Source organism: Medicago sativa, chromosome 5 (assembly GCF_051527215.1).
Source record: "Medicago sativa cultivar Bolivia chromosome 5, Bolivia_mono, whole genome shotgun sequence".
NCBI classification, from domain to species: Eukaryota; Viridiplantae; Streptophyta; class Magnoliopsida; order Fabales; family Fabaceae; genus Medicago; species Medicago sativa.
In genome coordinates this window covers 6,088,916-6,115,628 of record NC_140753.1, presented here as the reverse complement: position 1 = coordinate 6,115,628, position 26,713 = coordinate 6,088,916, and the positions used below count along the sequence as shown (strand labels likewise).

General features: G+C 37.2%; 2 protein-coding genes across 3 annotated transcripts; one reads left to right on the top strand and one right to left on the bottom strand.

Annotated features, from left to right (window-relative positions):
* The first annotated feature begins 10,318 nt into the window (after window positions 1-10,318).
* On the top strand, window positions 10,319-15,165 carry LOC146919514 (uncharacterized). The gene is made up of 2 exons (XM_085711043.1): window positions 10,319-10,482; window positions 14,808-15,165. Exons 1-2 carry the CDS (start codon window positions 10,319-10,321, stop codon window positions 15,163-15,165), a joined length of 522 nt encoding a protein of 173 aa, XP_085567169.1.
* A 5,698-nt stretch (window positions 15,166-20,863) lies between these two features.
* On the bottom strand, window positions 20,864-25,172 carry LOC146919513 (calcineurin B-like protein 1). Of its 2 annotated transcripts, XM_085712947.1 has the most exons (9): window positions 25,063-25,172; window positions 24,462-24,569; window positions 24,108-24,190; window positions 23,653-23,712; window positions 22,575-22,683; window positions 22,112-22,164; window positions 21,518-21,598; window positions 21,303-21,415; window positions 20,864-21,216 (listed from the first exon to the last, which is right to left on the bottom strand). In XM_085712947.1, the coding sequence occupies exons 2-9, from the start codon at window positions 24,535-24,537 to the stop codon at window positions 21,150-21,152; spliced, it is 642 nt and encodes a 213-aa protein (XP_085569073.1). In that variant the 5' UTR covers window positions 24,538-24,569; window positions 25,063-25,172; the 3' UTR covers window positions 20,864-21,149. The 2 variants fall into 2 exon arrangements, with proteins under 2 accessions (XP_085569073.1, XP_085569074.1); XM_085712948.1 differs by lacking the exon at window positions 23,653-23,712 and having other exon boundaries at window positions 20,943-21,216.
* Window positions 25,173-26,713: the final 1,541 nt, after the last annotated feature.

The window sequence follows — 26,713 nt, the reverse complement described above, 5'->3', positions numbered from 1 at the left end:
GTCACTTCATGAAAGATTGTCCGGAGATTAATGGTAACTCCGCACAAATTGTCTATGAGGGTTATGAGGATGCAGGTGCTCTGATGGTGTGGTGTTGTTTGGAGGATGAAGAAGGTGATGTTGGTCACCTTGAGATTGATGCCTAGTGGAGCGATGATCGTCTAGAGAGACGTTAAACACTCAACATCAGCCTGGAGAGGCGGTGGTAAGAATACTCATGATCAGTCTGGAGAGGCGGAGGCAACAATACTCATGATCTACCTGTTGAGGTGGAGTTTCAAGGTTGAAGACATAGTGGGATGTACGCATTTGCTAGTTGAGGTAGAGTACGCTCAGCGTGAGGTAGAGTTGAACACACCGGTAATGGTACGACTATGGAGGACCTTGGGTGCTATGCTCTATGGTGAGCAAGGGATTTCTTCATAAGGTTGAAGAATGTATAGCACGACTTGCGGGATTACTCTAAAAAAAGGCCAAGGGTGATTGGATGCAAGGAGACCTTCAAGGAAGCGGGAGATGTCCTGTGTTGAAGATGTCATGGTGAATGCTTGTGGAACTACCTAAAACTCCTAGTGTAGTTAGACTGCAAGGACTCTTCGAGAAGACGGAAGACGTTTCGATGGCTGAAGAGGTTGAGGTAAAGGCTTGTGGAACTACCTAAAATTCCTAGCGTAGTTGGACTGCAAGTATCTTCGAGAAGGCGGAAGACATTCCGATGGCTGAAGGGATTAGGGTGTAAACTTGTGGAGCTACTTGGTGTAGTGGGAAGCAAGGGAAAGAGCAGCAAGGTGTTGGTGTTAAATGGGCATCATCACTAATTTGGAGTCAAGGTGGAGATTGTTGTGAAAGTGACTCAAAATTGGAGTTTGGAGGCCAAAATCATGTTTGCTGGAACTGGGAAAATCGGTGGCCGATTTTGGAAATCGGGGCCCGATTTTGGACGCATGTTGGAAGCTGTTGCTGCTGTAAAAATCGGCGGCCGATTTTGGAAAATCGGGGCCCGATTTTGCGTGCTGTTATTTTTCAGAAACTTATTTTTTGGGCCAGATTTGGTACAATTTTATGGGAGTTACTTTTACTATAAATATAGGCATTGTATTAGTGTAAACCTTGAGATAGAGGGGGCTGAAACAAGGGTTTAGAAAGGCAACAACAAAACTAGGGTTTGTGTAGAGTTTGTCTTTTTGGAACAAACACTAGGTTTTGAGGGTTGATTCACCTTGGGAAACACTATTAGGATTGAGTCTCTTGGTTACGGGAAGAGGCTGGGATTTGGGTAGAATTATGCGGGAGACTTATTCTTGTAACCCATTGATATCTCTTTGTAACGTTACTCATCATATAGTGGAACGGAGGGCTGCTCTCTCCCCCAGACTAGGTCAATTTGGACCGAACTGGGTCAACAAATTCTTTGTGTTCTCTCTTCCTTTTCTCTCGCTGTTGTTTTCTACTTTTGGCTTGTGATTATAATTGTTCATACACTTTGATTTTGGTTGCTTAATTATCCCTTGCTCCACACATCAAGTTGTTATTGGTGTGAGTTTTTCATCGAATTCGCAACAATTGGCGCCCACCGTGGGGCAAGGGTCAAAGGATAATCAAGTACCATGGGTTCGAAGTGGGATATTGAGAAGTTTACCGGAGATAACGATTTTGGGTTATGGAAGGTAAAGATGGAAGCGGTGTTAATACAACAAAAGTGTGAGAAAGCTTTGAAGGGTGAAGGTTCGTTACCGGTCACCATGTCACGAGCGGAGAAGACCGAGATGGTGGACAAGGCCAGGAGTGCCATTGTCTTGTGCCTCGGGGATAAAGTTTTGAGAGAAGTAGCAAAGGAACCAACCACGGCATCAATGTGGGCAAAGTTGGAATCTTTGTATATGACAAAGTCTTTGGCTCATCGGCAATTCCTAAAGCAACAACTCTACTCATTCAAGATGGTGGAGTCAAAGGCCATCATGGAGCAACTTACGGAGTTCAACAAAATCCTTGATGACTTGGAGAATATTGAGGTGCAACTTGAGGATGAAGATAAAGCTATACTCTTGTTGTGTGCTCTACCGAAATCTTTTGAATCGTTCGAAGATACCATGCTCTATGGCAAAGAAGGCACTGTTACCTTGGAAGAAGTTCAAGCGGCTTTGAGAACCAAGGAGTTAACCAAGTCCAAGGACTTGAGAATTCATGAAAACGGTGAAGGCCTAAGTGTCTCAAGAGGGAATGGTGGAGGTAGATGTAACCGGAGAAAGAGTGGTAAGAAGTCAAAGTCTGAATGCTTTGACTGTCACAAGGAGGGTCACTTCATGAAAGATTGTCCGGAGATTAGTGGTAACTCCGCACAAATTGTCTCTGAGGGTTATGAGGAAGCAGGTGCTCTGATGGTGTGGTGTTGTTTGGAGGATGAAGAAGGTGATGTTGGTCACCTTGAGATTGATGCCTAGTGGAGCGGTGATCGTCTAGAGAGACGTTAAACACTCAACATCAGCCTGGAGAGGCGGTGGTAAGAATACTCATGATCAGTCTGGAGAGGCGGAGGCAACAATACTCATGATCTACCTGTTGAGGTGGAGTTTCAAGGTTGAAGACATAGTGGGATGTACGCATTTGCTAGTTTAGGTAGAGTACGCTCAGCGTGAGGTGGAGTTGAACACACCGGTAATGGTACGACTATGGAGGACCTTGGGTGCTATGCTCTATGGTGAGCAAGGGATTTCTTCATAAGGTTGAAGAATGTATAGCACGACTTGCGGGATTACTCTAAAAAAAGGCCAAGGGTGATTGGATGCAAGGAGACCTTCAAGGAAGCGGGAGATGTCCTGTGTTGAAGGTGTCATGGTGAATGCTTGTGGAACTACCTAAAACTCCTAGTGTAGTTGGACTGCAAGGACTCTTCGAGAAGACGGAAGACGTTTCGATGGCTGAAGAGGTTGAGGTAAAGGCTTGTGGAACTACCTAAAATTCCTAGCGTAGTTGGACTGCAAGTACCTTCGAGAAGGCGGAAGACATTCCGATGGCTGAAGGGATTAGGGTGTAAACTTGTGGAGCTACTTGGTGTAGTGGGAAGCAAGGGAAAGAGCAGCAAGGTGTTGGTGTTAAATGGGCATCATCACTAATTTGGAGTCAAGGTGGAGATTGTTGTGAAAGTGACTCAAAATTGGAGTTTGGAGGCCAAAATCATGTTTGCTGGAACTGGGAAAATCGGTGGCCGATTTTGGAAATCGGGGCCCGATTTTGGACGCATGTTGGAAGCTGTTGCTGCTGTAAAAATCGGCGGCCGATTTTGGAAAATCGGGGCCCGATTTTGCGTGCTGTTATTTTTCAGAAACTTATTTTTTGGGCCAGATTTGGTACAATTTTATGGGAGTTACTTTTACTATAAATATAGGCATTGTATCAGTGTAAATCTTGAGATAGAGGGGGCTGAAACAAGGGTTTAGAAAGGCAACAACAAAACTAGGGTTTGTGTAGAGTTTGTCTCTTTGGAACAAACACTAGGTTTTGAGGGTTGATTCACCTTGGGAAACACTATTAGGATTGAGTCTCTTGGTTACGAGAAGAGGCTGGGATTTGGGTAGAATTAGGCGGGAGACTTATTCTTGTAACCCATTGATATCTCTTTGTAACGTTACTCATCATATAGTGGAACGGAGGTCTGCTCTCTTCCCCAGACTAGGTCAATTTGGACCGAACTGGGTCAACAAATTCTTTGTGTTCTCTCTTCCTTTTCTCTCGCTGTTGTTTTCTACTTTTGGCTTGTGATTATAATTGTTCCATACACTTTGATTTTGGTTGCTTAATTATCCCTTGCTCCACACATCAAGTTGTTATTGTTGTGAGTTTTTCATCGAATTCGCAACAATTGGCGCCCACCGTGGGGCAAGGGTCAAAGGATAATCAAGTACCATGGGTTCGAAGTGGGATATTGAGAAGTTTACCGGAGATAACGATTTTGGGTTATGGAAGGTAAAGATGGAAGCGGTGTTAATACAACAAAAGTGTGAGAAAGCTTTGAAGGGTGAAGGTTCGTTACCGGTCACCATGTCACGAGCGGAGAAGACCGAGATGGTGGACAAGGCCAGGAGTGCCATTGTCTTGTGCCTCGGGGATAATGTTTTGAGAGAAGTAGCAAAGGAACCAACCGCGGCATCAATGTGGGCAAAGTTGGAATCTTTGTATATGACAAAGTCTTTGGCTCATCGGCAATTCCTAAAGCAACAACTCTACTCATTCAAGATGGTGGAGTCAAAGGCCATCATGGAGCAACTTACGGAGTTCAACAAAATCCTTGATGACTTGGAGAATATTGAGGTGCAACTTGAGGATGAAGATAAAGCTATACTCTTGTTGTGTGCTCTACCGAAATCTTTTGAATCGTTCGAAGATACCATGCTCTATGGCAAAAAAGGCACTGTTACCTTGGAAGAAGTTCAAGCGGCTTTGAGAACCAAGGAGTTAACCAAGTCCAAGGACTTGAGAATTCATGAAAACGGTGAAGGCCTAAGTGTCTCAAGAGGGAATGGTGGAGGTAGATGTAACCGGAGAAAGAGTGGTAAGAAGTCAAAGTCTGAATGCTTTAACTGTCACAAGGAGGGTCACTTCATGAAAGATTGTCCGGAGATTAATGGTAACTCCGCACAAATTGTCTCTGAGGGTTATGAGGAAGCAGGTGCTCTGATGGTGTGGTGTTGTTTGGAGGATGAAGAAGGTGATGTTGGTCACCTTGAGATTGATGCCTAGTGGAGCGGTGATCGTCTAGAGAGACGTTAAACACTCAACATCAGCCTGGAGAGGCGGTGGTAAGAATACTCATGATCAGTCTTCAGAGGCGGAGGCAACAATACTCATGATCTACCTGTTGAGGTGGAGTTTCAAGGTTGAAGACATAGTGGGATGTACGCATTTGCTAGTTTAGGTAGAGTACGCTCAGCGTGAGGTAGAGTTGAACACACCGGTAATGGTACGACTATGGAGGACCTTGGGTGCTATGCTCTATGGTGAGCAAGGGATTTCTTCATAAGGTTGAAGAATGTATAGCACGACTTGCGAGATTACTCTAAAAAAAGGCCAAGGGTGATTGGATGCAAGGAGACCTTCAAGGAAGCGGGAGATGTCCTGTGTTGAAGGTGTCATGGTGAATGCTTGTGGAACTACCTAAAACTCCTAGTGTAGTTGGACTGCAAGGACTCTTCGAGAAGACGGAAGACGTTTCGATGGCTGAAGAGGTTGAGGTAAAGGCTTGTGGAACTACCTAAAATTCCTAGCGTAGTTGGACTGCAAGTACCTTCGAGAAGGCGGAAGACATTCCGATGGCTGAAGGGATTAGGGTGTAAACTTGTGGAGCTACTTGGTGTAGTGGGAAGCAAGGGAAAGAGCAGCAAGGTGTTGGTGTTAAATGGGCATCATCACTAATTTGGAGTCAAGGTGGAGATTGTTGTGAAAGTGACTCAAAATTGGAGTTTGGAGGCCAAAATCATGTTTGCTGGAACTGGGAAAATCGGTGGCCGATTTTGGAAATCGGGGCCCGATTTTGGACGCATGTTGGAAGCTGTTGCTGCTGTAAAAATCGGCGGCCGATTTTGGAAAATCGGGGCCCGATTTTGCGTGCTGTTATTTTTCAGAAACTTATTTTTTGGGCCAGATTTGGTACAATTTTATGGGAGTTACTTTTACTATAAATATAGGCATTGTATCAGTGTAAATCTTGAGATAGAGGGGGCTGAAACAAGGGTTTAGAAAGGCAACAACAAAACTAGGGTTTGTGTAGAGTTTGTCTCTTTGGAACAAACACTAGGTTTTGAGGGTTGATTCACCTTGGGAAACACTATTAGGATTGAGTCTCTTGGTTACGAGAAGAGGCTGGGATTTGGGTAGAATTAGGCGGGAGACTTATTCTTGTAACCCATTGATATCTCTTTGTAACGTTACTCATCATATAGTGGAACGGAGGTCTGCTCTCTTCCCCAGACTAGGTCAATTTGGACCGAACTGGGTCAACAAATTCTTTGTGTTCTCTCTTCCTTTTCTCTCGCTGTTGTTTTCTACTTTTGGCTTGTGATTATAATTGTTCCATACACTTTGATTTTGGTTGCTTAATTATCCCTTGCTCCACACATCAAGTTGTTATTGTTGTGAGTTTTTCATCGAATTCGCAACAATTGGCGCCCACCGTGGGGCAAGGGTCAAAGGATAATCAAGTACCATGGGTTCGAAGTGGGATATTGAGAAGTTTACCGGAGATAACGATTTTGGGTTATGGAAGGTAAAGATGGAAGCGGTGTTAATACAACAAAAGTGTGAGAAAGCTTTGAAGGGTGAAGGTTCGTTACCGGTCACCATGTCACGAGCGGAGAAGACCGAGATGGTGGACAAGGCCAGGAGTGCCATTGTCTTGTGCCTCGGGAATAAAGTTTTGAGAGAAGTAGCAAAGGAACCAACCGCGGCATCAATGTGGGCAAAGTTGGAATCTTTGTATATGACAAAGTCTTTGGCTCATCGGCAATTCCTAAAGCAACAACTCTACTCATTCAAGATGGTGGAGTCAAAGGCCATCATGGAGCAACTTGCGGAGTTCAACAAAATCCTTGATGACTTGGAGAATATTGAGGTGCAACTTGAGGATGAAGATAAAGCTATACTCTTGTTGTGTGCTCTACCGAAATCTTTTGAATCGTTCGAAGATACCATGCTCTATGGCAAAGAAGGCACTGTTACCTTGGAAGAAGTTCAAGCGGCTTTGAGAACCAAGGAGTTAACCAAGTCCAAGGACTTGAGAATTCATGAAAACGGTGAAGGCCTAAGTGTCTCAAGAGGGAATGGTGGAGGTAGATGTAACCGGAGAAAGAGTGGTAAGAAGTCAAAGTCTGAATGCTTTAACTGTCACAAGGAGGGTCACTTCATGAAAGATTGTCCGGAGATTAATGGTAACTCCGCACAAATTGTCTCTGAGGGTTATGAGGAAGCAGGTGCTCTGATGGTGTGGTGTTGTTTGGAGGATGAAGAAGGTGATGTTGGTCACCTTGAGATTGATGCCTAGTGGAGCGGTGATCGTCTAGAGAGACGTTAAACACTCAACATCAGCCTGGAGAGGCGGTGGTAAGAGTACTCATGATCAGTCTGGAGAGGCAAAGGCAACAATACTCATGATCTACCTGTTGAGGTGGAGTTTCAAGGTTGAAGACATAGTGGGATGTACGCATTTGCTAGTTGAGGTAGAGTACGCTCAGCGTGAGGTGGGGTTGAACACACCGGTAATGGTACGACTATGGAGGACCTTGGGTGCTATGCTCTATGGTGAGCAAGGGATTTCTTCATAAGGTTGAAGAATGTATAGCACGACTTGCAGGATTACTCTAAAAAAAGGCCAAGGGTGATTGGATGCAAGGAGACCTTCAAGGAAGCGGGAGATGTCCTGTGTTGAAGATGTCATGGTGAATGCTTGTGGAACTACCTAAAACTCCTAGTGTAGTTAGACTGCAAGGACTCTTCGAGAAGACGGAAGACGTTTCGATGGCTGAAGAGGTTGAGGTAAAGGCTTGTGGAATTACCTAAAATTCCTAGCGTAGTTGGACTGCAAGTACCTTCGAGAAGGCGGAAGACATTCCGATGGCTGAAGGGATTAGGGTGTAAACTTGTGGAGCTACTTGGTGTAGTGGGAAGCAAGGGAAAGAGCAGCAAGGTGTTGGTGTTAAATGGGCATCATCACTAATTTGAAATCAAGGTGGAGATTGTTGTGAAAGTGACTCAAAATTGGAGTTTGGAGGCCAAAATCATGTTTGCTGGAACTGGGAAAATCGGTGGCCGATTTTGGAAATCGGGGCCCGATTTTGGACGCATGTTGGAAGCTGTTGCTGCTGTAAAAATCGGAGGCCGATTTTGGAAAAACGGGGCTCGATTTTGCGTGCTGTTATTTTTCAGAAACTTATTTTTTGGGCCAGATTTGGTACAATTTTATGGGAGTTACTTTTACTATAAATATAGGCATTGTATCAGTGTAAACCTTGAGATAGAGGGGGCTGAAACAAGGGTTTAGAAAGGCAACAACAAAACTAGGGTTTGTGTAGAGTTTGTCTCTTTGGAACAAACACTAGGTTTTGAGGGTTGATTCACCTTGGGAAACACTATTAGGATTGAGTCTCTTGGTTACGGGAAGAGGCTGGGATTTGGGTAGAATTAGGCGGGAGACTTATTCTTGTAACCCATTGATGTCTCTTTGTAACGTTACTCATCATATAGTGGAACGGAGGGCTGCTCTCTCCCCCAGACTATGTCAATTTGGACCGAACTGGGTCAACAAATTCTTTGTGTTCTCTCTTCCTTTTCTCTCGCTGTTGTTTTCTACTTTTGGCTTGTGATTATAATTGTTCCATACACTTTGATTTTGGTTGCTTAATTATCCCTTGCTCCACACATCAAGTTGTTATTGGTGTGAGTTTTTCATCGAATTCGCAACAGATACATTATAATTTTTTATTTCATTTTTACCCTTATTTACAATTCATTGTTATAAATAATTAAATTATGTTTTCTTTTGAAAAAAAAAAATTGTTTTTTATTAAAATGGTCAAAATTTTGTATCTTGCATAGGACGTGTTTGTTTTAGCTTGGCTTAATTGCATGTTTGGTCCCTTATGTTTATTTTAGTTTTCAAGTTGGTCCCTTACGTTTTGAAAGTTTCAAGTTGGTCCCTTACGTTTTAAAAGTTTCAAGTTGGTCCAAAACGTTGCTCATGTTGGAATAAGTTAGTCCATTATGTTTATTTTAGTTTTCAAGTTGGTCCCTTATGTTTATTTTAGTTTTCAAGTTGGTCCCTTATGTTTTGGACTGACTTGAAAACTAAAATAAACATAAGGGACTAACTTGAAACTTTCAAAACGTAAGGGACCAACTTGAAAACTTTTAAAACGTAAAGGACCAACTTGAAACTTTCAAAACGTAAGGGACCAACTTGAAAACTAAAATAAACATAAGGGACCAAACATGCAATTAAGCCTTTTAGCTTTTAAAAAATAGGTTTTGTGTTAAAAAAATCTGAAGTTATTTGTGTTTGTTTACTACTAAAATGAAGCAAGAGAAAAAGAAATCAAAGATGTGCTCCGGCGACTATCACGTTGTATGTCACCATCTTCGATGAGCTGAAACACCCATCACCACACTTCTGACCTTTGCATGTCACCAACTCATACCTTACCCAAACCATAATTGAACCATCCTTCTGAACCATCACCGACCCAGACCACCCCTAGAACCCTTACAAACCACCAACCCAAACGATAACCAAGCAACAATCGACTCACTCGTATCATCGGTTTAGACCTTTAACTTAAACAAGCACTGACCTCCAACTCAAACCATCATTGATCCACAACCGAGCCTCCCACTATAACGACATAAAAGCATCACCGGCCCAGCACACTTAGCTTTTAACTAAACCATTTTCCCAAACCTTATTCGACCCATTAATCCTTTCAATTATGACCAACAAACTCTTATTTATCCCTTGGAAGTTTTTGGAGAACTCAAATCCATAAACAACCGCGCCAAAAAGCAAACCAAAACCCATACTCAAAGCTCATAAATCATTTGTCAATGCCTTAATCAATGTATGTGATATATCATTAAATCATTTACCTACACCCACGGTGAAGGGTGGTAGAATTTCAATCACAGTTCCAGAGGAAGAATCTTTGTTAGGGTTGGAAGCTTGTAAGAATAATTTACACGCTCGAATTGTTTGGCCAAAGGTTTTCAATCCCTTAATTGTGGTTAGACTGAAAGAAAAGATGAAGCCTATATGGAAAAACATTGGTATGTGGGGCGTTACATCAGTGGTTCCTGGACTCTAAAACCGACTTATTAAAGATCTTTGCTTGGATGAAATATTTCAATCCTAGTCTTCAGAAGAATACATCTGCACAAGTTTGGGTACATATTTATGGTTTAGCTCAAGAATATTGGCATAAAAAAATTATTTTTTATTGTGAGTAGTGTGGGAAGTCCTATTTATGTTGATGATGTTGCTAGTAAGTATATTCATGAACATAATTTTGGTCATTTTGTTAGGGTACTAGTTGACATTGACCTCACTAATGATCTTAAGTATAAAATCCTTGTAGAGAGGAAATGTTTTGCCTTTTGTGTGGATTTAGAATATGAAGCTACACCTGATTTTGGCTCTTTCTGCAAGAACATTGGTCATAATGTTGATAAATGTATAAATGTGAAACCTGATGAAGGTGTGAAATCTGATCGTAATGGAAATACTAGAAGGAAACAAGGCAAAAAGCCTTTAAAATGATTTATTCAAACAAAAGGCAATAAAATGAAATCGTCTAAGGAGCATGTCATTGTTGATTTAGATGCTTGTACATCAAAGGAACCTATTCAAATTGACATTATTGTGAATAATGGGGAGAAGAATGTGCTTCTAAAAAATCAGTTTAAGAAGGATGCAAAACAAAACAAGATCATTCATGTTGTAACCAGGTATCTAACTCGTAATAGAGCACATATAATTTCAAAATGTTGATGAGGACATCAACATTAGTTCACATACTATTGAATATGTTGAGGCAACCCAATTTAACACATAAGTGGAAGGACAAGACTCAAGCCAAAAACATATTACATCACAGTGAATTCAGAATGACATACATTTTATTAAAGAATCAGGGGATAATCTTGTAGAAATCGATGAAGAATTAATGAAGCAACAAGAAGTTGAACTAGTTAGAAGAATGTACAATGAAGAACAATTGATTTTCAACTTGCTATAATGGATCATAACAACATTGAAGCTTCAGGGTTTCAACTTGTCACCCATATATCAACACAGAAGAAGATTCAGAAAGCAAAAAAAAATCAGCAAGAATAGGTGGTTACACTACCAGATCTAAGACAGTCTCATCCAAGCCTTTTAAACTAGTTCATGTGTTATCTTCTTGTTTCTGAAAAAAAAAAATGGAAAATCTAATCTTAATAGCATTTCACTTTAGAGTAAAAAATGATTATTTTGATAAAGTTATTTTTTAAACAAACACTTAAAAATGGCAAAAGTGGTTTTTTTATAAAAATATATATATTTTATGGAAAAAAATCTAAAACAAACGCCTCGATAATCTCTTTTTGTTCATTTTGCCTTTTGCAGTGGTTGCTCTATTGTAACTATTTGGTTTGGTGGTTAAAAAATGAAGATTGCAAATATAATTCATAAAAAACAGAACATAAACAAAACATACAAGACAACAACCCAAAGAATACTACAGACCTTAGAGCAACAAAATAGAAACACGTAGAAGAAAGGTGTATTTGAAGAGAGAAAGACGAAAAATTATTATACATGATAAAATAGAATAAAGGTTAAAAGGGTAATTTTCTTATTATAATGGTCGATTCAATTGAATACCCTTAAAATCAAGAGGAATGAAAATTTAAAGAAGAGAAAGAGTGGTGTGGGATGGAATACACGCCTTTGAGCTCCATTTCATTTCATCCTTTTAATGAGTATCCAAATAATGGAACTCAAGCTTATTTTCATTCCAACAGAAGTTTTCAATACTATAACTTTGGAGTAAATAAATACAAGTGCATGCATTTATGAAATTAGCAACATTAAATAGATATTTATAAACCAAAGAAAATGTTCATTTCAAATCTCCACTACACACCCACAATATCAAAGAAAATACTAAGCTTTTTGGCTTCGACCCTCTTGTAATAAAAAATCAAATATATTAAACTTTTATAATTTTACTTCCTACTCTTTGCGTCTTCTGCCTTCAAACTTTAAAGCTTAATTTTAAGGCTAAATTACACTAACATCTTTTAAAGTCTATTAAAATAGATGAAGTCCCCTTTATCAACTTAACTTTGTTTAATGCATTCATTAATATGTTAAACATCCCCTCTAATTTTGAAGTTGGCAACAACCTCCTTAGGTTCTCAAAAAATTGATACAAACCTATCTTGTCAACTTAACACCATTTATAAATTTGTCAAAACTAAAAACCAATATTTTCTATAGATGATGATTGCTATGCATTTACACCTAAAAACAATTATCATGTTAGCCGAAGTTTTCATATAGGCAATTTAAAGATAAGTGGGTTTTTCCTCAGCTGATAGAATGCTAGTCAAGCATTATTACAACTAAACAAGGGCCAACCGGTTCTTCCTCGAGTCTACTGAAGAATACGTGGATCTTGAAGATATTGGACCTAGTCAAATCTCACACACCATATTTATGGGAGGAGCGGCGAGAAACAAAACATATTTCATGGGAGGTTGCGTATATTCGAGCTTGTTTACATATCATGGCGATAGAAGGAAAATTGTCAGCCCAACTTGGGGGCCACACACCCCCTTAATGAGGGAAAAAATTAACGCACTATCTATGCAAATATCGGAGCAAGGCTAAACACCGTAGACCATGTTGATTTGGCCAATGATAATAGTTTTACCTATAAATAATCATCTTGTATAATTTTATAGACACATAATGAATCAACATACAAGATATTTATGCTATTGTTTCCCCTTGCCTTCTTTCGTTTATCTTTATTTACATGTATTTCCTAGACTAGTAGTAAAAAAAACCCTAAAACACCGTACTTAACACTATACTAGAGCATTTAAGGAATATATGGTTAAGAGACAATTTTATTTTCTCGGCATAATTGATTGATAAAAGGGAATTGAAACTAAGGGCTATCTGCCTGTACCTCGGGTAAATCTCTAGTTTGACAACGCTCACCAATTTTTTCGTAATTCTCGTTGTTATTGATATTTTGACGTGATTTCAGTAGCATTTGGTACCAAGTCTGTTTGGTGATGAGTCATAGAATAGTCTATTTTATTGCATTATTTAGTATCGTTTTATTTAGATTTGGTTTTATTTTATTTTAATATTATTTCCTTTTTGAATCTTTTACTTCAAATTGCATTTTATTATATTTTAGGAACAAATATATGGTGGAAGGTGTCTTGGAGCAAAACAAAGAGGACTGGAGCAAATACAATACAAGAATACGAAGATACGAGACAAAAATATGTCTCTACCAAGTCAGAAGCTTGGCACGGCCCGTGCCAACATGTGGCACGGCCGTGCCACCCTCCAGGACCACTTTTGCTGCTTTTCTTCAAGCCCAAGTTACTCCGTTGCAGCTTTACTGTTTTGCCCTTATAGTAGCTTAGTTTCTAAGTCAATTGTAAAGCTATAAATAGAGTAGCACTCCATCATAAACATTCATCTTTTGTTCTTGGAATAAAAGTTCACTTTTATATTATTGTTCTTTTACTTTATTGCTTTCTCTCTTCTTCCCCCATGTCTACAATGAACGTTAGTGAGTAGACTTCTTTGTCTTGGGATTGTTGGAAAAGTCTAATGACGTAATCCGGATCAAGCCAAGCCTTAAACCCTAATTATATGTTACCTTAATTTCTTATCTGAATTCACCGTTTTAACATGAATTAATTATTATCAAATTGTGGAAGCGAACGCGGAGGGTTTGATAATGGTTAATTCATCATCACAGATATCAATTCATAAAGCGAACGCGGAGCTTTGATATCCGAACAAGTGAATTTAGACAAGGTTTGCGAAACATGAGAATAGTCTAGCAAACCTTGGGACACATAAAGTTTCGATCTTCAAGGGTCCCAAAGGCAATCACCCATGAGAATAGGTGTGGTTGTTGGAGGGATACACTCACTGACTTCGAGAGAAGCTGTGATATGCTAAAGAGAAACTTGTCCTTAGAAATTAGGATTAACGCATAATTATAAGTTTAAGGCTTGCTTGTGAAAAGATTCGTTGTTATGATGAACCAATAATCCCAAGGCTCTTTTATTATTATTATTGTTATTTAATTCAGCAATTAAACCTCCCTTTTTATAAGCTTTCTTCTTTTCTAATCATTCTCTAAAAGTTAATCGAATTCATAACTCCCTAGCGGAACGATACTCTTTTACTACTATTACTTCGATAGACCGTGCACTTGCGGTTTGGCCTATCAAGTTTTTGGCTGCCGTTGCCGGGGGGTTGTTGTAATTTGATTAACTTTTTAATAGTGATTAGACTAAAAAAAAAAAAAAATCTTTTTCGTTGTTTTATTTTATTTTATTTTATTGTTTTTCAAAAACAAAAAAAAAATCTTTACTTTATTCTATTTTATTCTATTTTCGTTTTATATTTGTTTCAAATATATATATATTTATAAAAAAAAAATATCTTTCTCTCTCTCTCTCTCTCTCTCTATCTCTCTCTCTCTCTCTTTCTCTTTTTCTATTCTATCTCTAACTGTTTTGATTTCAGGCATGGCTCAAAACCTTTATCAATGGACCTTTTCTCCCCTTTCACCACCTTGTAAAGCTTATGAAATTTTTGGTCACACTGGTGTTGAATGTCAACTAGGTAGTGTTGTTAGAAGTCCCGAGCAGGTAAACTATGGGTTTAGGAATAGTCAATTTTTTTTTCAAAACCCTCAAAATCTTTTTGGACAACAAACATCACCACCCGGTTTTGCAAACAACCAAAGAGTCTCTCAAAAATCCAACTTGGAACTTTTGATAGAAAATTTTGAATTAGATAACATTAGGCATAACCAAGAGTTTAAAGTCAAAGCTGGAGTTTTGAATGACTCTCTCAATAGGCTTTCCGCAAAAGTGGATTCTCTTTCTACTCACAACAAAATGCTTGAGACTCAAATCCCTCAAGTAGCCCAACAAGTAACCTCTTACCCACAACCCTCCGGAGTCTTCCCGAGTCAAACTGAAACCAACCCCGAAAGCCCAATAAATGCTATTACACCTAGGGATGGTAAGCAATTAGAAGACCCCGTTGTGGAAACCAAGAAAATTGAGGTTGAGGTAGAGAGTGAAAAGCCACAAAGTGAGAAAGTTGTAGTAGAAAGTGGAAAGCCTCACATATCACCACCATATGAGCCAAAAATTCATTTCCCACAAGGGTTTGATGAGTCCAAGTTAGATGAGCAGTTTAGGAAATCTATTGCAATCATTCAAAGCAAATTGTCATCTAAACTTAAGGATCCCGAGAGTTTTCCCATACCATGTGACATAGGATCCAAGACTATAGAAAGAACAACATGTGATTTGGGGGAGAATATTAGTTTGAAGCCATTGTCCCTTAGTGAGAGATTAGGTATCGGATAGAGAAACCTTTTGATCGTCAAGCTAATGACATTAAACGAGCGCTTCGTGGGAGGCAACCCATGCATTTAATTGCTTTTGTTTTGTTTGTTTTTCTTTGTTTTAAGTTGTTTTGTAGGTAATTGTCCAAGTATGATTCAAGAAAAACTGGAAATTTTGAAGCCCCCGTGACCAGAATGTTGGCACGGCCCGTGCTAAGGTTGGCACGGCCGTGCCAACCCAAAACCACCTAAAACCAAAAAACTGGCAGAATGTTGGCACTGCCCGTGCCAATGTTGGCACTGCCCGTGCCAAGCTTCTGCACCACATACCTTCAAAAAAATTCTTCTCCTTCCCCATTCACTCACTTCTCTCTAAAAACTCCATTAACCCCCAACCTCCAAACCTCCATAACTCCACCAAATCCAACAAATTCTTAACCAAATTATCCCAATTCATCATTCCAAACTTAACCACCAATCAAAACCAACCTTCATCCAACCAAACACCAAATTCATACACCATTAAACCCTAACCCATTTTCTTCACCAATCTTCATCATCAAACTCATAAACCTTACTCAAACATCAACCCCATCCCTAAACCAATCCTTTCCACCACAAATCTTCCAAAACCCTAACCTTCAACCAAACCACACAAAGACAACCTAAGGTCAAGGTCTAATGGCTTCAAGAAGAAGTGGTAAGGAACCAACAAGGTCTCAAGGAGGACCTCCCTCAAAGAAGCAAGCACAAGTGAAGAATCATGGGATCAAGTTCAAAGACGACAAGCAAAGGGATAGGTATAAAATTCTAATCTCTAAACCCTTGCATTCTTATCGATATCCTGATTCTCCTACTTTGAATATGCTAGAGCTTAGAGATGATGTCTATAGATTGATAGGAAGGCTAGGTTGGACTGATATGTTAGAACCTATGAGGGATTATGAGAATTTCACCTATAAATTTTTGAGTTCCATAGTTTTTACTGAAGATAGGTTGAATTATGATAACCCTAACCATAGAGTTTCCTTTAGGCTAATGAATATTTTGATATGGCTCTTCAGCACTTTTGTGATGCCTTAGGTTTTGCAAACGAGGGGTATATCCTTGATTCTTGGGATCCTAGCCTTAGGCCAGTTGACTATCAACCCGCTATCTTTTGGGAACGTATCACCGGCCTTAGCTCCTTTGTCACTAGAGCCAATAAAGCTAGCAACATTCACAACCCTGTACTTAGGTACCTTCAAAGGGTAATGACTTGCACTATTTGGGGTAGAACCGAGCTAGGAAACACTAGAACCGATGAGCTGTTCATGTTATGGGCAATGCTCTACAACCACCCGGTCAACACTTGCTTTTATTTGATTAACTACCTAGACTTTGTCGGTACTAGACCGGCCGGTAAAGGAGATATAGTAGTGGTGGCATCATTACATACATAGCTAGGCATTTTGGCTTTGGTGAGGATGAGGGGATCAAACAAATTGAGGGAAACAATAGACTTAACATGGACACCCTCATTGCTATAAATTTCATCAAACCTCGTCCACCACTCCATCACCAACTCAAAGCTTAATGTGCCTATTATGTTTTTATTTCCTAACCCATCTCGGACTACCACCAAGGTGGAAGCAAATTTGTTGTATGTTGATGATGTGCAGGTTCTTAGTGAGCAAGATGATGATGAGGGAGGCGATGCTAACTTGCACTATGATGTGGGAGAAGGTGCTAACTTGCACCAAGAGGAAGAATATCATGGCCATGAAGCAGATGAGTTTAATGAAAACCAAAGATGGGCATGAATGCATAATAGAGTAGAAAAGAGGTAGGAATGATGAGGATTAATGAGTTGTTTATGTTGTGGACTATGCTTTATAACCATCATATTAACATTTGCTATTATTTGCTTGATTATCTTGTTTCAATTGTTAAAAAGAAACCGAATGATAAGGGTGATATAATGGTAGGTGGAATCATCACTTTTCTTGCTAGGAAGTTTGGGGTGAGTGTGAATCAAGGGATCAAGAGGATAGAGGGGAACTATTATTTAGACTTATATACTATTTTGTCTTTCCTTAGAACCCATGACCCTACTCACAATTACCAATATGAATGGAGAATTTGTTTGACTATTCTATCTAATTCGGACATAACTAATCCGGAGGTGGTGGAAAATTTGCTTTATGTTGGTACTAACCCACAGGTACATAATGATGGTGATGATGATGGTAATGAAGAGGAGGTAGGTGCAAACTTGCACCATGAACAAGAAGCCGGTGGAAGCTATAATGATGAACGGCGGGCATAGATGCAAACCAAAGTTCAAAGAATAAGCACCGAGAAACAAGGACAAGGTGTTGAAAGGAACAATGTCCAAATGAGCACGCAACACCTTCACCCTCCAAAGTCCACCTTATGGAACTCAATGAACAAATTGTGAGCTTTCCTCTTCCTATCTTCTCTTATCTCTCCTATCCTTCTCCTACTCTTCTTCTACTCCTTCTTCTTTTTCCTCTACTTCTTCTTCTTTAAATTTCTTTTTCTTTGAATCATTGAGGACAATGCTTCCCCTAAGTGTGGGGGGGGGGGGGGGGGGGGGGGGGGGGGGGCTAATAAAGTGTCTAGAGTCGTAGTGTTCCCAAACTCCCTTGAACTTTATTCTTTTGTTTTGTTTTTATAGTGAAAGGCATGACTAGTAGCTTGTTTTTAATGTAAAAAATGGCATGAAAATTTTTGTTTTGTCTCTTATTTAAAGGTTGCTTCTTGTACATAAAAGTAGTTTCTTGTGTTTCTTATGTTCTTGCTATACCCATGTCTTGTTTTATTGTGAAAAATTCTCCAATGAGAAAAGCACCCGGTTGCAATCCTTGAGCAAATGTATGAATAGGTATTTTAAGGAACACGTTCTATCTTTAGTGTTAACTTAGACCCTTTAAAGTCTTAAGAGTAAAAGTAGTATAAGTTTGTGTGGGAAAATTAATCAAATTGTTCTTAATTGTTATATTCTTTTTAATTTGTTAATGTTAAATGGGGTGGGAGAATGGCACCAACATGTGGGGGAAAAAGGACAATTACATCCTAACTTCCTAATTGTGGTGGTGACTCCTTAATTTGAACTTAAATGAAACAAATTCATCAATGCTAGGGGGAAAGGACAATTACATCCAAAAAGACTTCCTACGCGGAGATGAAACAAATAATAATTTTGCAGCACTGCTTAGGGTGATTTTGAATCTAGGGGGAAAGGACAATTACATCCGAGAAGACTTCCTACGAGGATAGATAGCCCCTAAGCATCTGCAGCCCCTTGTGCTTAATTGTTAAATTAATCTTAACTTAAATTCCCATCACTCTTATATGAAATGAAGAAAGGACTTTTCTCGGTTACTTTAGCACTAAGGATAGAACCTATTCCTCATAATATCTGTCTTATACAGGAGCAAGAAAAGGGTTGGACTGCACACATACACTCACTTGAAACTTGATGTTGGGTAGAATAGGTTCATGAGAAGTATTTGGAATTGTAATTAGTGTACTTGAAGCAAAGCCTTTCTTTTGAGACATTTGTTCTTAATATTTCCATAATCAAATCTTTTGTTGCTGCTATGTTTGCTGCCTTTTGCTTGAGGACAAGCAAAGATTCAAGTGTGGGGGAGTTTGATGAGTCATAGAATAGTCTATTTTATTGCATTATTTAGTATCGTTTTATTTAGATTTGGTTTTATTTTATTTTAATATTATTTCCTTTTTGAATCTTTTACTTCAAATTGCATTTTATTATATTTTAGGAACAAATATATGGTGGAAGGTGTCTTGGAGCAAAAGAAAGAGGACTGGAGCAAATACAATACAAGAATACGAAGATACGAGACAAAAATATGTCTCTACCAAGTCAGAAGCTTGGCACGGCCCGTGCCAACATGTGGCACGGCCGTGCCACCCTCCAGGACCACTTTTGCTGCTTTTCTTCAAGCCCAAGTTACTCCGTTGCAGCTTTACTGTTTTGCCCTTATAGTAGCTTAGTTTCTAAGTCAATTGTAAAGCTATAAATAGAGTAGCACTCCATCATAAACATTCATCTTTTGTTCTTGGAATAAAAGTTCACTTTTATATTATTGTTCTTTTACTTTATTGCTTTCTCTCTTCTTCCCCCATGTCTACAATGAACGTTAGTGAGTAGACTTCTTTGTCTTGGGATTGTTGGAAAAGTCTAATGACGTAATCCGGATCAAGCCAAGCCTTAAACCCTAATTATATGTTACCTTAATTTCTTATCTGAATTCACCGTTTTAACATGAATTAATTATTATCAAATTGTGGAAGCGAACGCGGAGGGTTTGATAATGGTTAATTCATCATCACAGATATCAATTCATAAAGCGAACGCGGAGCTTTGATATCCGAACAAGTGAATTTAGACAAGGTTTGCGAAACATGAGAATAGTCTAGCAAACCTTGGGACACATAAAGTTTCGATCTTCAAGGGTCCCAAAGGCAATCACCCATGAGAATAGGTGTGGTTGTTGGAGGGATACACTCACTGACTTCGAGAGAAGCTGTGATATGCTAAAGAGAAACTTGTCCTTAGAAATTAGGATTAACGCATAATTATAAGTTTAAGGCTTGCTTGTGAAAAGATTCGTTGTTATGATGAACCAATAATCCCAAGGCTCTTTTATTATTATTATTGTTATTTAATTCAGCAATTAAACCTCCCTTTTTATAAGCTTTCTTCTTTTCTAATCATTCTCTAAAAGTTAATCGAATTCATAACTCCCTAGCGGAACGATACTCTTTTACTACTATTACTTCGATAGACCGTGCACTTGCGGTTTGGCCTATCATTTGGCTTAGAGGCGAAATTATGTTGGCAATTTTGATAAATTTAGGTCCGAATTGTGCTTATATTTTGTGAAGCATCCCGTTACATTTTAATTTAGTCATCATTTTGGGACAAGAGTTTGGTTTTGTATGATACAAGTTTAATTTAACAATAACCATTTGTTATAATTTTTCATACGCCTTTTGCAATACAAAATTTCCTTATAAAATCAAAACAATTGTATATTTAATAAATCAAACTTTCCATTCATGGATAATTTTCAAAGCATCACCCATAAGGACCAAAAAAGACTTTCACGAGTCTTTCCACTCACCTTCCTCAACATCAACAGTTGAAAACGTGCCTTGTTCCCATCAACTGACGCAAATGATAATAAGACTCCCTCATATAGTCCTTTTAGATGTCGATCACCAACGTGAAATCAAGGCTTGCAACCTGTTACAAATCAAGTTTTCATTGCATTTAGGAAAGCAAAAAATTCTTTAAACTCGGGATTATTGTTGATTTTTGGTTCAAATTCTAATGTTATCATAGATCCAGGATTTGTCGCAAAAGCATGATTGGCCTAAACTAGCAAGTCAATATATGAAAGTGTTTGAACTCCTTTAGTTTCTTGTCTAACCTTTTTCTTGCACGATAAAATTGAGCTGCATTAATTGGCTGTATTCCATAGTTATCTATCAATTCTTATTTCATAATTGCATAACTCATAATCATACCAACTTTTATGTTCCTCTCTAACTTATTTGCAATCCAAATGAATGTAGCATTTGAGTTCTTTGATGCCCGTGTGCAAGAGTGGATAGGCTTGTATGTCTTTATATTATATGATTTTGCATCTGGTGTAGAAATGTCATGAATGTGCCAAGAACAACCATTTGCAGCAAATATAGTAGTTACCCTTTACTTTTCATTTTTAATCTTCTTCATCTCGAATCCCTCTTCAAGAAATCTAATTCTAGCAAGTGATATTTTATAGTATTTGGGCATCCATTGACATGAAAGGTGACAAAACATTTATATGAGATCAATATGATTTAAGATCTACCGATATAAATGAACTAACTATTTAATTGTATCTATTGCTATATTCTCCACTCACATTGAAAAATAAATAAAATCTCAATTGATATTAACATTTGTGTAGCTAAAAATGCATATTTTCAACTAGCAATGTCATCATCCACCTTTGAGTTAAATACAAAACTGGGAAAAATTGTTGTTATATCCCTGCATTAATTTCAAATCAACCAATTAGTTATAGACAGTTTAAAATATTTGTATGGATAAATTTCAAAAAATAATTATACAAATACCTTAGATAAGGTAGTGTCATGATTTTTAACATTGACGGATTTTGAGAAACAAAATTTTTCCACTCGAATTTGTCTATCTTCCCGTCTTGGTTTGGATCAGCATCCAAGAAAGTCTACTCGCAAAAATAAAACGTCAACATTTGATTTTATAGTTACCTTTTTCATATATTACATTATAATTTATATTATCTTGTTTTTGTAAAAATATAACTCACCTTCTGAATAATTGTTTCGATCATGTCATCACTCAACTTAATTTCAAATTCACATAGAAGCGCATCTATCATTTGTTTGACCTAAAATAACCAAATGCACTTACAAGTTTGAACGATATGAACCCATGATTATAGATAACAATTTATAAATTTAACAACGAGTGTCACAACAAAACATATTTTAACATTAACTAAACCAATTGTAAAATATATAGTACGCTTTTCAGATCATAAAAAATGTATATCCACATAAAGTGGTATTTAATTAGTGGGTTAATTGAGTAAATGTCCCTAAAAATATTCAGAGTTTTATTTTTAGTCCCTATAAAACAAATCACACTTTTTAGTCCATGTAAATTTTTCCGTCAACATTTTTAGTCCTTGTAAATTTTCGATCACTATTTTTATTCCCTGTGAAATCTTTTGTCAACACTTTTGGTCCTTAAAAATACTAAAGGAGAGTGTTACAAGGACTAAAAAGTGCGATATTTTTTTCAGGGACTAAAAATAAAATTATAGATATTTATAGGGATCATTTACTTAATTAACCTTCATTTGTTGACATTAAAACAAAAACTTTGATTAGCATCTTACATCATCGCGCTCTATAAAACCTGTATTGTCCAGATCATAGAGCCTAAAAGAAACTGCAAGAAAGTACAAAACTCAACCAAGTTACCATATATAATCAAGGATAACCCGCAAGAAAGTTCACGTTAACAAATAAAGTGATTAATCTCAGCATTAGTACGGAAATTACTGGTTGATATTGTAGCAAATCCATGATTTTTTGTGTGTGTGAATGCAACATCAAACATTTAATTTGTTCAATCTATATAAAATTATGGTCTATTTGTAGTTCTCATATTTAAAAATACAATAATATTCCTTTTTAAAAAAAACACAATAATATTAGCAAGCACCTTATTAGATATAGACTAAAAAAATATTTAACCAAATTTTTAATAAAATATTTGAGAGTGTATTTTATCGTATAAAGTGAATTGTGCAATTTAGATGTAAATATAATATATCGAGTATTGAATCTTTAACTTACAATCTATCTTGACTTCTTGTGGTGCATTAGGGTGGAATACATTGAGTGCTCTCACAAAGTCACCAAAGTCAATTACTCCCTTCCTCTTCACATCAAATAGAACAAAGACCTGCTTATAAACAAATAAAATGAAAAAGTAGATCAAAAATTTGCATGTACAAACTTTTAATCAATAGAAAATGTTACTAGATGTTTAGATTCTAGAAAACACTTGCCTGTAAATGTACAACAAATGGTAATTACTTCACAAGTATAAGTGTTCAACCATATTCAGTTTTTAGTACGTCAAAGTCGGATCAAGCCAGGTCAACTTGTTCTTTTTATCGTCTCCCGACAAAATTAATGTTATCTATTTATTAGCAATTCGATTTAACAACGGTTGAAACGATTAAAATACAATTCAAAGATCCCACTAGTTTGATCTATCCAATTTTTAAAACATTGTTTCAATGTTGAGTCATATAAGCATGAATAAACAGTTCAGTTATCTTGGTGGCGTTGCAAAATCCAAACAATTCATATTACAAGCTATATGGTTTGCAACTGTCTGGGAAATTTGGAAAGAGAGAAACAAGAGGATATTCAATGTGAAAAATTGCAACATACAACAGGTGGTTGACAAGATTAAGTCGACAACTTTCATGTGGTTGAAAGGAAATTACATCAATCTTTCCCTCAATTATCATGGTTGGTGGCTTAGTCCGTTCACTATTCTCGGTATAGGTTAATGGTTTGTTGTTTTCTTCTGCCTTTGCGGTTTGATTTTGTCTTGTAATTACATATGTGATACCGTTTTGAATACTGGTGTTTCTTCCTAAGCACATCTTGTGCTCGGAAGACCATTTTGAGGTGGTAATATAATTTCATTTTAGTCTCTTCAAAAAAAATATAAGCATGAATAAATTATAATCTTATTCAAAAATTCTATACTAAAATTGTGAATTTTTTTGTCATTCTTGCATTGCAAATCATTTATCTAAGTTCTAGAGAGTAAATGTATGCATTATGTGAGTACCCGCAAGAAAAATCCACCATAATAAAAAAGTTATTGAAAAAGTAAAATGATTTGGTATTGTACCCGACTTGTGAAGAGATTCTCCTTTGTTTTATTACTGAAAATCGCCAATTGAAATTCTTCCTGAAAGAGAATAAAATTTAAAATAGTTTACATTGTACGTAAAAGTAATAACCAAAATTCTTAGTATTGAATGATAGTTTTTAGAATTTTGAATAAGTTTCTATAAAGTACGAAGGGGAAATAGAAGCAACAAAAACTAGCTATAACAAATCAACACTAACACGTCAGCATCGATATAATAATTTCATAAAATATGCTTAATGATATAAATATGTGTCGATGCCATATCCGTGTTTGGTGTTTGACACGACACACACCAGACATTTGAAACACATTCAATGTATAGTGTTGGTGATGCATATGAAACTATTAATAATATAATTGTTGTTACAGAAAATGAGACATTTTCTATATCTCTATATCTATCTATCTATTTATCTATATATCTATATTACCTTGCTTATTAGTCCATCATCAATGACCGACCCACTGACGCTCTTAAAAAGCTCAAATAATGCTTCAACATCATTAACACTGACTAGAAAAGACAACAAGTTCAAACTATAAATTGATATTAATATATGAGAAAGATAGCCACTAGTATTTACAAATGTGACACAAAGAGAAGAAAAATCTAGCAATAAAAGTGGTAGGGCTCATGTGAGATCCTTCTTTACAAATTCACTCATACAAAAATAATACAAAATGTAAAAATGCAAAATTAGTAGCTAGAAAATGTGTATCAAGAAAATTGATCATTAAAATAGCTAACTTTAAAAGCAAATATCAATGTTTTATAATAAACTTACAGGCTGTTTCTGATGCAAGAATTATTGGGTCTTCCTGCTCTGGAAATATTTTTCCTTTAGAGTGGTAGCAACCCATTTATGGAGGAAAGGAAATCAAGAAAACAAAATCTAAAACAAATACAAAAACCACAACACAAGTAACAAATCATTCGCACAGTTGTCATTATACATCAACACATGTTGAAAAGTTTAAATATAATATGAACAAGGGCAAATAAACGAATAAAACATTATAAATGGAATTGTCTACAGAAAAAATTGTAACTACGAGAATATTTGAAGAACGACCTCCATAAAAATTGATAAGATGAAATAATTTTATAAAGAAAATAAGCAAAGACCTAACAAAATCATAAATTGAAGGAATCATTACGAAATTATTACAAACTGATAGCATCATAATCAACATCTTTTTGTTAACGCATAAACCATATGTAGTAAGGAAAATAAAATAAAGAGTTAAAGGAGGAATAATCAAAATGCAAAATTGTGAATATCAACATGAACAACGAACCTCAACATATATAACATATAAAGAAAACTCAATAAATATTTCATGTTTTGAACAGGCAATGACGACAATAGGAAAAAAATGACTTACAGACGAAAGAATTTGGCCTACAAAATTGAGACTTTTCATTTTAACAACAATGTCGCCATAAAATTACAAACAAGGCGGGTAACTCTCTTGGAGAGAGAGAGAGAGAGAGAGAGAGAGACAAAAGTTAGAAAATGCGCAATAACATGTAACTCATATATATATATATATATATATATATATATATATATATATATATATATATATATATATATATATATATATATATATATATATATATAGGGTTATGATAGAATTAAGTTACTCTATGAGCATTTGCGAAAAGACACCAACTTACTTTTATGAAAGTGTCTTTTAGTAAAGTTATAACTAAAAAGTGAAAATCACACCTTAAGGTGTGACTTGTTAAAAGACACCACCAAAGGGTGACTTGTAACAAAACCCATATATATATATATATATATATATATATATATATATATATATATATATATTCTAGGGTTAATTAAGTTTTTAGTCCCTATAAATATTCACAGTTTTGTTTTTAGTCCCTACAAAATAAAATCACACTTTTTAGTCCCTGTGACATTTTCCTTAAGCATTTTAGGGACCAAAAATGTTGATGGAAAATTTTATAGGGACTAAAAAGTGTGATTTTATTTTGTAGGGACTAAAAACAAAATCCTGAATATATATGTCTGGTTTTTTTCTTTTATCATTTAAAAAGTGTAACAAACTATAATTCTAGCGAAAAATAGGTTGTTACAACTCTCCCCCACTTCCCTAAAAAAAAAAACTCTCCCCCACTAAGAAGAATTTTCATCCTCGAAAATTACCTGAAGAAAACTCCGGATATGAAACCCTCATCCTACTATCCGATTCCAGGTAGCACTATCACCAGTTGGTCCAACCCAAATCACCTTCACCAAAAAGATCTCTTTTCCTCTTAAGCGCTTGACTTCCCGATCCTCAATCCTAACTGGCCAAGTCTTAACAGTCAAATTATCCCTTACTTCCAAATCATCCACTTTAATCACGTGAGACGGATCATACACATACTTCCTCAACTGAGATACGTGAAACACATCATGAAGATTCAACAACGACGGCGGTTAACACAATCTGATACGCTACAGCTCCAACCTTCTATCTAATCTCAAACGGTCCAACAAAACGCGGTGTCAACTTCCGACATGATTGCGACGACATACCGGTAAACTGCCATTCAAATCGGAGAGGTGGCATCAGACTTCTTTGTAACTCGAGTCGCACGGATCCAAATCAGAATGAAACCACCCAAGAGCCGACATTTGGTGGTCCAAACTACCAACAAACACATTTGAAAACCTAAATCTAACCAAAAGCTTCCGCATCGGAGCCATATCGTGACACCTCCATTCAGAAACAGCAAGCATGTCGTGATAGGATGCCGATGACTGCTTGTGACGATGGTGGCGTCGCGGCTAAAGAGGAGCCGATTGCACCACGACGAGAGCCAGGTTACATCTTGACGGAATGTTTAAACAAGACCCCCTGTAAGTGAATGATGAGATTTGATGCTTCAGATTAGTTATCTTTGAACCGAATATCGAGTCTAAAAAAAATATTTAATATGTTCTACGAAGCTTTTTAAATACTACCGAAATAAACATCTATTAAAGTCTAATATTTTATGTTGGTCCTTTCAATATAT